The sequence below is a fragment of the Buceros rhinoceros genome, unplaced genomic scaffold (assembly GCF_000710305.1).
Source record: "Buceros rhinoceros silvestris isolate BGI_N320 unplaced genomic scaffold, ASM71030v1 scaffold14990, whole genome shotgun sequence".
NCBI classification, from domain to species: Eukaryota; Metazoa; Chordata; class Aves; order Bucerotiformes; family Bucerotidae; genus Buceros; species Buceros rhinoceros.
In genome coordinates, this window is record NW_010391422.1 from 31399 (window position 1) to 43979 (window position 12581).

The 12581-nt window shown below is 44.1% G+C and overlaps 1 protein-coding gene across 1 annotated transcript in view; it reads left to right on the forward strand.

Moving 5' to 3' along the window:
- Positions 1-2395: 2395 nt before the first annotated feature.
- The window catches only part of LOC104498361 (synaptic vesicle glycoprotein 2B-like), a gene marked incomplete at its 3' end in the record, with an annotated part of 15274 nt that continues 5088 nt past the window's right edge, over positions 2396-12581 (forward strand). The window contains exon 1 of the mRNA XM_010141723.1: positions 2396-2906. Coding sequence (XP_010140025.1) covers positions 2396-2906 — 511 coding nt within the window. The remainder of the gene's footprint in view (positions 2907-12581) is intronic.

The following is a 12581-nucleotide window of genomic DNA, read 5'->3' on the forward strand; positions in this document are numbered from 1 at the left end:
CTTCCTGCTCCGACGTTTGAGGTCGCTTTGAAACATAACCTGCCAACACATGATATTTAAAGACTTCCAAAGCAATGCTTAATGTTCCTTAGCACATATTGTTCTTTTTTTTTTTTTTAAAAGGCTCTTTCCCCTACTTTTCAAAAGAAAATATGTCTCTGTGGAACTTGATTTTTACTGTCTTGGAGAACATGATGTTCAGTCATGACACAAATCTTTGTGTAATCAAGAAAGTTACTTCAAGACTGGGAGGTCCTGAGACTCAAAAGTACTCTTGGATTTTTTAACCATTAGTGGTGACACTTCAGCATTGAAACCAGAGCTGCAGAACACACTGAAGTGTTTCTGATGGCTGTCAGATGTATTAGCTCCCCTGAACATTAACACCTCCCAAAATACTTCTCCTTACTGCTCCCTGCACTGTGGTCTCCTCATCTTTCTAACCTGATCAGAATGCCTTTGGGATTTTTTTTTTAATTTTTTTTTTTTTTTTTTTTTACTTTATTGATTGCTCTTTCTCAGGCCTGGAAGAATGCCCTGATGCCTTTCTAACTTCATGCAAAATATATTGTGTGATTCAGCATAAAGGAAGGGAAAAGGAAACACATTGAATGCAGTGACAAACGGTAGAGGGGTCAGAGAAAAGGAAGATGCTCTGGCAGGGCCTGCAGGGGCCATGTCGTAATTATGTGCCATAAATATACAGATAAACAGAAATGCAGGAGAAGCTTTTATGAAGTTTCTTGGGGCAGCTCCCATGAGCAGTACAGGCAAGGCGTGCCTAGAGGAGTCAAGCCTCTGCTCTTTCCTTATCCTGGACATTTTGGCTGTCAGAAAATCACATCATTTGCAGGAGTGATGCCCTTCTGAGCATTTTGTAAGAGTGTTTCTACTGATTTGCTCCCCTGAAGTCACTTTAGCTGCCTGCTGTTTAAACCCATATGGTCTGCCAAGAAGGTGCCGAAGTGCAGAGGGAGCACTGGTATTCACAGGGTGTGCCTATGTGTACACTTCTGCAGGTCAACTGACTGGAGGTAACAACGCCCACAATACACAGGCATGTGCCTGCCCGTGTAATTTCAACTCATTTACACTTTATTTGAGTGAGTAGCTCAAAGGTTAAAGGGAAATCCACATTTTGTGTGTGCCGATGCTGTGCTGGCTCCTTTAGTGTGACTTGACTCAGTTTCCCATGTGAGTCTCCTTGCAAACTCCTTGTCTACAGTTGTGTGCAGCAACAAATGCAGGAGAATACTGGAGAGCCAGCTGGCTGAAAAACGCCTGAAAAATAATGGAAATCAGGTGTCCAAAATGAGAATGTGTTTCAATGTGATTTGGCTTCACTTGGATTTCCCCGCAGAGAGCAGTGATTCTGTAACAGCTTTGTTTTTCGCTCTCTGAGAAAATCATCCTCCATTGATGGTTAGATATGGGAAGAACCGAGCTTGGAGTGACTTTCAGTGACTTTGTCTTGGCAGACACTGTGTGCAAGTTGTACATCTGTCATACAGATGGAGAGACACTAGGGAAAAAGAGAAGCCATTGAGTGAAATTAAGTTTGGTATCTGGATGAAGAAGAACACCAAGCTCGTATTTTGTGTCATTATGATGTTAGCCACTTGTAGGTACCAGGGATGAGCGTGCTCCGGGTAGATGAATAAAAACATATTTGGCAACCTGATTGCTCTGCTCCAGCAATCCAACCCAGGCTCTCCTGCTCTCTGTAGAAACCAGGACCCCATGTGGGAGGCAGGACTTCTGGGAACGGCAGAAATTGGGACCACACATTACTTTACATTCTGCTTTAGGTTCCCACTTGGTAATTTTCAATGCTCTTTTTTGTTCTGAGGCTTTGGGGTTTGACAATGCAAAAACATTCCTCGAACACTCTGTTGCCATTTTTTTTTTAAATGGAAAAGCGTGTATTCAACATGTTGGGCATTAAACTCAATGTGCGTGTGCTTGCCACCTTACTGCTGTCTCATTGTCTCCTATTGTCTCGCTATTGTCTCCTCTTTCTCAGGACATGACCTTCACCACCACAATGAATAAGGAGAAACCTGTCGAATCCTCCTAGCTCCCTGGCTGTGCAATTGGCTGTTCTCCTGCAGTTCACAGACAGCAGCCCTTCCCACCCAAAGCACAGAAGAAGTCAGTAAGTCACAAATGACAGCTGAAAAGTGAAGCATTATCAAAAGCTGTGTGAGACTCTGTTGAAAAGAAACTTTCTGTAGTAATTCTTTTTCTGAGCCCGGGAAGCTGTGTATCCCAGCAGTTCCAAAGAACAGAGAGAAGCTATGTTCAAGTAACCAATACCAGAAGTTGCACAAATCAATATTATATATTAGAATATCTACACACAGTGTTCTACAGCATTTAGAAATCTCCATTCAGAATGGATGATGGATATAGAAACACGAACCTCTATCAAGGGGGCAGGGAGGCAAACCAAGATGACTACCGGTACCAAGATGGTAACTACGAAGGGTACACACCCAATGATGGCTACTACCGTGGTGGGGATGAGCCTGCTCATGAAGAAGATGCCCAGAGTGATGTTACAGAAGGCCATGATGAAGATGATGAGGTCTATGAGGGGGAGTACCAAGGGATCCCGCACCCAGATGACATCAAAGAAAAGCAGAAGAAGCGAGCTCCTGCTGTGGATGATGAGTACAGAGACCGTGCTGACCTTATGGCAGAGAGGATGGAGGATGAGGAGCAACTTGCCCACCAGTATGAGAATATCATTGAGGAGTGTGGCCATGGACGCTTCCAGTGGACCCTCTTCTTTGTTTTAGGGTTGGCACTGATGGCAGATGGGGTGGAGGTGTTCGTGGTTGGATTTGTTCTTCCCAGTGCTGAGAAGGATATGTGCTTATCCAGTTCAAACAAAGGGATGCTAGGTAAGTGCCACTTGTGAACAGCTCTTATAATGCAGTAGAGAGTAGCTAGAACATCTTCTTCTAGTGATCAGCTGCTTTCAGGATCATCTTCTGATGACTCTCCTCTTGTGTTGTGTGTCATGCATAGTCAGAGCTGGGTGGATCTAACTCAGGAGAGGTTTGAATGCCTCTGAGAAGACAGCTGCCCAAAAGCATCAGAATTGCACCACATCTAAGCCCACCTTATGAATGTGCTGTGGCCCCAGTACTGGTCACTGCAGCTGGATCTGAACAAGGCAGCTCACGGTCAGCATGTCCACAGGGCAAAACTCATAGGGGTGTTCAGGGATGAGTAAGTGAAAAGTTAAAGGTGGGTTTTCTTACCTGAGGATCTAGCAACTCAGATTTCAACACTTTTAGGAACTCCATTGTGATGAGAAGCCCACAAAGTAGTACCATACAAGTATGACTGTTGTAAAAGACAGGGGTCTGATGGCTCTGGATCATTTGGCTGTTACATTGCTGTCCTGATGTTGTCCTGTTCTCCAAAGTTTTCCACTTTGCCCGGGTTCCCCTTTTCTTCAGCCCAAAGTCCCAACTGAGATATCAGCGGTGTAGTTGGTTCCTTCTGCGTGCTGTGTTCTTGGTCAGAGCAGTTCGTTAATACATACTGGATCAGAATTAGCCAATGGAGGTTTCTTCTTAGGTCTGTGGAACGTAATTAAAGTGCTACATGGGGTTTAAAGGCGGAGGCTACTGGCAACATCCGTTTTGCATCACCATTGATATTTCCCTGGGGTCAAAACACAAAGGCTTAATTATTGGGTGTGAAATTGGGTGGTAGGGTTTGGATAAGCAATTTTTTCCCTTGCACATTATAAGCCAAAGATAGCAAAGCTTCACAGATCTCCAGGAATCAGGAAAGCATCCAGCATGGCCCGTAGTGAGAGCCAGCTGTGCGATAGTACAGCACATCTGGAAGGAAAACAAAGTAGCTCTTGGAAGAACTGCTTTAGGAGAGGGAGAGTGTGTCTCGATGGACAATGCACTGGGGTTGTAAGGGAATCGTAGAGCATACATTCTGGCCCAGAGGCCGGATGCAAGGTAAATGCAGATCTTGGATTAGACCCCAGCCCTTGGTTCCATTCTATTCGCATTATTTTCGTGTGACAAGGGTGATAGATAATTATTGTTATACAGACCTCTCCTCTTGGTATACTGAGGTCCTAGACACTTCTCTCTTCTCTGGCTTTGAATTTGAGGATCTGGATGTTAGTTTCTATAGCTGGCTAGGTTTGTACTTAGTTCTGTGACTTCAGGAGTTTATTAACTTCTTTTGTTTCACAAATCACTTAAAAATTCCAACTCAATGTAACTCAAGTCAGATACCTAAAAGCAAATCGCTCACAATTGGATCCTGATTTCAAGGGACTTCGGAATTCACCAGCTCCCTGTGGGACACCAGGCTGTGTGCCTGTTCAGTCACGAGACCTTTTCTGAAAAGCAGGTCATTTATTTGGGTAACTAGATGAAAGCTCAGATCTGAATTTGTGGCCCCATAAATAACTCCCTCTGTAGAGCTCAAGCTCTGGCAGGCACCCGAGTCGGATAACTTCAAATGTCACAAGAAAATCTATCTTTGAAGTATTTCTGGCCCAACCACAGGTAAAAACGAACAAGAAATATCCCCAGAGAGCTTGTTCTGCTTTTTCCAGCTCAGTATTTGCAAGGCTGAAAAGTTCAGGCTGTTCTGATAAGCTCTGAATAAGCAAGGAGACATTTGGGTTTGCATCCAATCCCAGCTTCAGCCTCCCGCACATTAACCAAACTAATCTGGGACTGCTAATTAAGGCAAGAGCACTTTTTTCACTGCCTTTCCTGCCCACTTTTAAAGACAGCTTTTGAGAATCTGGTTTTGCAGAACAATTTCTTCTGTCCTTAGCTTGTCTGTTTGGGGATCCGCTGTCAAAGCTTGAATTCGCATTATTTTGTGGCTTAAAAACGAGGGGGGAAAAAAAGAATTTTCCTCAATAAGTGAAAGTTGATTCATGCTGATTTGAGGCAGAGAGGAAAGTGAATATTTATGGTAGCACTCAGTTGTTCCTGAGAAGATTGGTGTTGTACGAGGCAGGTCTCTGATTCAGTCCATCTTATTTGTTAAAGGTCTTCTTGTCTGCTGGATCTTTCTCTGCTGCAGGTTTCCTCTTGGATCTGAGGTTTGTGAGATGATCCCTTGTGCAAATGAGTTGAATGTTAGCTTAAAAGGCCTTAGATTGCACTGACACAAGTAATGAATACCCAAGGGCATCGAGAAGTGGATGTGAGGAGGCTGGAGCACGTATGGGGCTGCTGGAGGACATAAGAAGGGAAGAGTGCAGATCTCTGGGTCTGGAGAGGAGGAAGAGAGCTTGCTCCAAACTAAAGGCAGCAGCAGGGAGCAGAAGGCGTTGGGGGTTTGGCAGGTGGCAGAGCAGTGCAGGGACACAAGGTCTGGGTGCAGACCTGCCTCCAGCACAGCCCGATGTCCCAAGTACTGCCCCTGCAAGGGGGTTTCATCCCTTTTCTGAGCAGCTGTGGGTACACAGCATGATAAGAGCAGACAGATCTCAGCTCCTGAAGTAAAAGGCTGGGGAAGTGCTATTGATGGAGGTAAGAACATAACCTTTCTGGAAACCTTTCCAGGATTAGCTTCTGCAACTAGAGAAACAGGTATCTCCTGACAAAGCTCAGAGCCTCCAACACTTGCTCCTTTCTCTTGGTGTTTCCATTCCCTTGACAGTCTATGGGTTGTGCTATTCCAAACTGCTCTTGCTGATACTCAGGGTTCAATGATACTTACAGGTTGGCTTGGTGGCAATCAAATTGCTCTTCACCTCAATTTCTGCCTAATGTGCAGTGACGATCTTGCAAGAGTGTGTCTGCACAGAGTGAGCAGAGGTTGATGAGAGAAGGCACAGCTTTCCCTCAAATTGTCATGAGGTTTTAGGGAAGCAGGTTTATTATCCATACATGAGTTACTGCCCCTTACCTCATCTGCATATAAATGTCTCAGAGGAGCTCGTGTTTATTCCCGAGTGACTGTTTGTCTCCACACGTTTTTGCTAAGGAAACATAAACAGGTTATCCCAGGTGGAGTTAAGGCTTCTTCCAGGCAGCTGCTAACGTGTAAACACATGCGAAGGTCTCAGCTATTGCAGGAGAGGCCAGGAGGGAAAAAATGAGAACTGTCAGCTAAGTCATCAAACTCTCTCAGAAATACGAAGAGACAAATAAGAGAGTTAAAGCAGATGCCCCCAAACACCGATTTAGTGAAGTTCAGCTTCTACTAAAAGGACATTTTGCACTAAATACTTTCTATGTTGCATATATTTCCTCCCTTGGAAAGCAAGCATGGAAAAATATCAAGCAAATTACAGCCAAATTATGCAAAAATTACAAATAAACAGATGCCCACAGTGTTTCATGAAATGTGTGAATCGAATATGACACATCTTAGAAAACGTTTACATTTTATTCTGCAAATAAACATCTCACCACCAGGTGCAAATTAACAGCTATTTTAGTCCTAAATATCCCTGGTGGGATAAAACACATATTTGGAGTTTTTCTGGTATGTGAAATGCTATTTTGAAGATGATTACAGGGATATATTAAAAAAGAAAAGAAACAGCGACTGTATATATTCTAGAAGTTTGATTTAATAATTTTTTAGCGCTAGTTGTTAAGAATAAGTTTGGCAACTTGTAAGAACATTTTTACGTATTCATTGGATAAAATCTGCTTTGCTGAGCTTTCAACAGCAAAGTCAGAATGATAAGTAGTTTCTTAAATTTGCTGAAACAGAATATTCCTTTTCAGTAGAACACATCCTGTCAGAATAAGAATATTTTTATTTGCTAAGGATAATCATATGAAGAGTCATAAAATTTTTATTTACTTATTTGTTGAAAAGCCCACAGTATCATTATTTGGAGAAATATCATATAAATGTGTATCTTCAAATGCTTTTAACCGCCTCTCAGAGGACTAAATATCATATTTGCAAGCGTAGAGCAGTAAGTGTAGAAGATGGTGCCATAGTAATGTTTTAGAGTTTTTCACATCCTGCATATAAAACCTCCAGGCACAGTTAAAGCATCAGAGTTCCCGGCTCCCAGAGCTGCAGTTGTATTATCATCATTTCACAGTTCAGTAAACTGAGATAAGAAAATTTTTAAGGGCTTTGCCTGTAACTGCAGTACAGCCACACCTATTCTGAGAATAAAATTGGTTTTTCAGGCACACTTTTCCTTTTTATGATTTAATAATAATATTTTAAGGAGAATAACATTGTACAGACTTGTAACCTCACAACGTTAGATAAAAACAATAGAAAAAAGATCCTATTAGTAATTATGCAGTTATGGAGCAATTCAGGCTTGGCTGTGTGAGGCGAAATAGGATGTGTAACAATGTCCCTGCTTTTAGTTGTGTGAAGCGGATGTTTTATTATCAGCTGAGATAAAATCTGGCCTCAGCTTCTCATTGACCTGAATTCACCTGATATGACAGTAAATCCTAATCCCCTCTGCAGAGCTCAGTAGCTTTTCTCCACTTTTTTTTTTTCTTCTGGATGAGCACGGACAATCCCAGCCATGGCTACCCTGCTCTGCCATGAATGGCGGTTTGCTTTTTTTCTGACAGTAAATCCTAATCCCCTCTGCAGAGCTCAGTAGCTTTTCTCCACTTTTTTTTTTTCTTCTGGATGAGCACGGACAATCCCAGCCATGGCTCCCCTGCTCTGCCATGAATGGTGGTTGCCTGTTTTGCACCTCCATGGCCATGGATCCTCAACACAGCTAAACCTCAACAAGACCTGCCCGTGTCCATGCCCTGAGTGACAGGTGCAAATTCCTGACTGAGATTTGCTCTTGGGCAGAAATGCTCCCACAGCCCAAGAGGCATCATCAACTTGAGCAATAGGGACATGTTAGGGCAAAAAAGGTGATTTTGTGATTTGGGAACACCCCACACATTGAGCAGGTCCAATATGGGGGTGGCTGCATCCCCATTTATAAACACTGCAGGAATTTCATCTGACGGGAGCCAGCATGAACAGGTTTTCGTGTAACAGCAAAGGATTTGTTTGGCTTCCTCTGTTGAAAACTTTGCTTCAGCAGAGGGGTTGGGTGGGGGGAACCAGATGGTCCCATGAATATTGTAGTGATGGACAAGTCCTGTGGGGAGACTGTGAAGCCGGCTGAGTGTAAACAGCCACCCACGCCCTGCTGGCAGCGCCTGCTGAAGGGTTCGGCGCGCCTTGACTCACCAGTGCTGCCTCAAAGAGCTCATGGATTCACACATCCACCTTTGGCTTTAATGTGCAGAATCCCCTCAGTCTCAGCAGCCAGATTTGCCCCATATCCATCCTGAGGCCTCTGACAACAGGAAGTTGCCTTTCACATGGGTGACCCGTTTCTCAGTGGCAGAGCCATTAGCTGTAGGTGAAGTCTATCTGCTTGGACTTAATCCACAAGGCGAGTGCAACAAGACTACCCTTTCATTTGATTTCCTTTTACAAGGTCAAGGATGTTCATGGGTAAAGCACTAATAAGCCTACAAAGAGAAGCAGATTAGAAATTTCAGGAAGAAAGGGGGGAAAAGGCAACTCAACCCTCATTTTATCATCTGCTGAGACCATCTCCTGCTCTGGGACACACTGGCCATCACTGGAGCACAAGAGAGCCAGGACTACCACTGGTTTATTCCTCTCTTTGAATTACTTACACACAGAAGTATCCTGTGCCTTGCCTCATCCATCACCCAAATTGTCCAGACCTAACTCACAAAACTCTGTTTGTGTCCCTAAAGTGCATCTGTGTATAAGACACACCAGTAAGAGTGTTTGGATTTCAGGTTCATTACAGCCTGAATTGCAAAAGCCATGGGGGTGTACTGGTAGTGGCCTGGTCTTTGAAGGCAGGTAGGAGCCCCCACTGTGCTCACTGACTCCATGCAGACCTGTTAGCAGAGGTGAGACAACCCTGCACCTGGACCCAGGCAGCCTCTTCACCTTCCTGACAGCCCCAAGGGCTCTGGGATTAATTTGTCCCGTTGAGCTGGGTTTTTTTCTGCTGAAATTTTTCATTTATTCCACAAGTGCTTGTCCTGACTTGAAAGGGATTATTGTCAGATTCACCTCATTTTTAAGAAATTTAATCCCGTTAACTGTCAATAACAGAAAATCATGCTTGTGACGGAGATTTAGGTAAAACTTGAATTTTTTGTTTTCTTTCTGAAGCCCTTATGAGTCTACTTTTAATTGTATTGAAATGGTAAAAATACAGCACACGCATAGCCGTATACTGCCTTTCCCTATTCCTAGAACTTCAGCTTTGAAGTCCACAATTCCTGTCTAACACGGAGCACACAACTCCAATAAAGGCTAATACATTCCTTAGTATGAAAATGCTGTACATGTTACCTCTTTTCTAGTGGGAATAAATGCACTCGGTGCTCACATATTTTCCTTATAACTTCAGCATTGGATGAGTCATAACCTGAAATTTATTCTTAGAATTTCTACTCTTTGGTTTTCCACCAATTTTATGGGAGGCTATTACAGACTTCCCCACAGGCTTCATTATACTCCATTACGTGTGGAATAGTCTCCAAATAATGGCTTATTCAGAGCTGCTCTTATTACCTAACTACTGCACATGCTAAGCCCTCCTAGCACAGTCTAGGTCTGCAAGGTTTGAAGTCGAGGTTAGAAGTCAAGTTTCTGGTACAGATTGTTGTAATGTTGTTCCATAGTATATTTGATAGACAGAAATGAAACAGCAAAAGAAATGCCAATTAGTGAACCCTTTTCTTGGTCTAATTCTCCTCAAAATTTGGATTTCCTTTATATGAGCTGGATCTCTTTTAGAGCAACAACCATCACTGTGTTCTCTGGAAGACTGCCTCTCCTGCATGGAGACTGGGTCCCAATTAACCTTATTGTTAATCCAGGACACTCTGATCTGCAAAGCCTGACATTGTTCTGTACCTTGGGTCCCAAGATCCATCAGCTGACAGTGTGTTTTATAGCAGCTGCCCCGGAGGTTTAAATGATACTGGCCAGAAGACCTCTCCATCATAATTAAGTGAACCGCTGATTTTGTTTCATCTGTGAAGTACCCATTTCTACAACTGGAAACTGGACAGTCTCTGGTCATCCCTGAGTTTTCCTTTACTACGGATTCTCATTGTTTTACATTCCTAGGGGAGAGTGCATCCACTGGTTTATCACATATGACAACTGACTGAAGTCACCTCCTTTAAGTGAATTCTTGACATTAACAGCTCAGCTGTGTTTTTAGTTGCTCACTGTTTGATGAATGCTGTGTTGCAGATATAATCTTCCTTTCACCACAAGTTTGGGCTCCTCAGTCAGAATCTGCAGGAGTTTGCTCACCAAAGTGGATCTGCTCCACTTCTTAATGCCCATTTCCAAACACTGCCACACCCCATGCTAAGCCCACTCTTCCCCTGGCCAGGAGTTGGATGCCCCGCTGCCAGCCAAGGTGTTCGGCAGCAATAAATCACCAGTTACAAGACAGTAACAACCTCCTCCACCTCCTGACCTGGGACATTTTCTGATACTAAGAGGATTTGGATGAACATCTGCCATCCGGGGATTTTCTTCAGAAAAGAAATTAATTCTGGCAGATCATTTTTTCTTCCTCGTCGGGGGCTGGCGGTGTGGTGGAGCTGTGTCGTGAGCTGCTGGCGCTGTGCTGGCAGGGCTCACTGTCAGATGGGTGGCTGCCATGCACCAGTGGGTAGATACAGGGTGCATCATCACTTCCGTCTCTGGCTGCAGTCAGAGCTTCTCCGTTAAATGCAGCCCAGAAGCCAGGCTAAAAGCATTAAGCCTTACAGCACTGCATCAAGAGTCTTCTTCCTTCAGTGACGGAAACAGTTTTTTATCTCACCTCTCCCTTGTGATTTGCACTTCAGTGAACAAGCTTGAGGCCAAAGTTAATAGAGAAAGAAGTCCCAGATTCTCAGATGTGTATGTAACTTCTCTGACTGCTGCAGATCAGTATCTGAAACCTTTACACACCCTCAGTTCACCTCACCAGGACAGCTTGGGTCAGAAGGGTGGGCAGGGAGTGTGGGTATTGACTGCAGAGCCCCACTTGCTTATGGTGGAGGTACGATTGTGCTGCCAAAATCCAGTGCCATGGCTCTGGTACAAAGGCTGTTGAGAGGCAAGAACAGACTTTTTGCCTTTGACACAAAATCCTGATTGCGCGTTAGACACTGAGTGGGTAGAAAAGAAAGCAGAACCATTCACCACAGGAAGGTGACCCCACCACCCTGCTATGGAACAGGAGAGATTTCAGAAATCCGAACTTTTCCACTTCTGATCAAAGTGAGATTAGCATCCTTCACACGCTGCAGTGGATCTCTGCTGCACAGCTTTTAATTTAGTAATGCATTTCAAATCAAGTGCAGGCATTTGCAATCAAAATAAAGACAGAATCAACTGCCAAGTAACTCTGCATCAGTCCTTAGCTTGGCACAGAACAGCCTTCGGCCATCGGACTGATTGTCTTGTTTAAACATTAACGAACTGCAAAAAAATTCATCGTCACCATGATTCCCAAGTGATGTGTTTGACAGAACAGGTCCTGGGAACACGTTGTCTCTCAAGAGAAATCAGCTTGGTTCAAGGTGAGGTATGACCCTCCAGAGGAAAGTTCTTCAAACATCTCCAATCATCATCTTGTCCTTGTACTCCTTGTACTGCAACTGCTGCTTTCTGGCAAGCAGATACTCCTCCATTCTGATGTAGTTCAGCAGCTCGGGATTATATCCAGCCATGCTCAGGCCCCATCAGGATCTCCACTGCAGGTCTGTGCAGCCTACAGACATAGACTATAACCCTGCCTGTGGCATCTAAGAAGATATAGGAGATGTTCTGGGAACAGCATCTTGCACCTCTGTGCTCACCAGGAAACACCGTGGTTGTCGCCACTTTCTTCAGAACTGTGGTGATGGTGACACTGCTCTACTCTGTGGACCACTAGTTTTCGGTAGACAGCTCTGAGCCATAGCAGCCAAGGAGCTACCAACGCAGTAACCATGTGCTTGGATGTGCTGCCCCAAACACTTCCATGCCAGCAGCTGGCAGAGCCATCAGAGCATGCAGTAAGTCACCTGGTCACAAAATGTTTTTGTCCTGCTGAGCTGAGGCAGAGGCAGCTGCAGACACACACAGCAAGTGGACAAAGCTTGAACATCTTTGTCTTTTACACCGTGAAACTCAGAATAATTTTGGTAGCATTGATCCACCTGCTGATGGTCTGTCTCCTTATTGTCTTGCCCCATATGGGATTTTTTAGAGGGGCTTTGGAGATGTATGCTCCCGCCTGATTCCTTACATCTTTCCCAGCTCAAAGGAATGAAAAGAGATTTTTTCACAGATAAGCCTAAAACAAAAATCTGAAGCCCAGAGACCAATGCAGCCTTCAAAGACGTGGTCCATGTGCTGTCAGGTGCTGGCTGATCAATTCCCAAATGTTATTCTTGAACAGCAGTGCAAATAATTTCACTCCAGCTGATCAATGTTTCCAGCCCTCCAGCACCGATCGCTATTAGATTTTAAATGCTTAACATCTGATCCTGCTGTCCTTTCACATCATAACTCCTGCCAGCTTCAGCAGG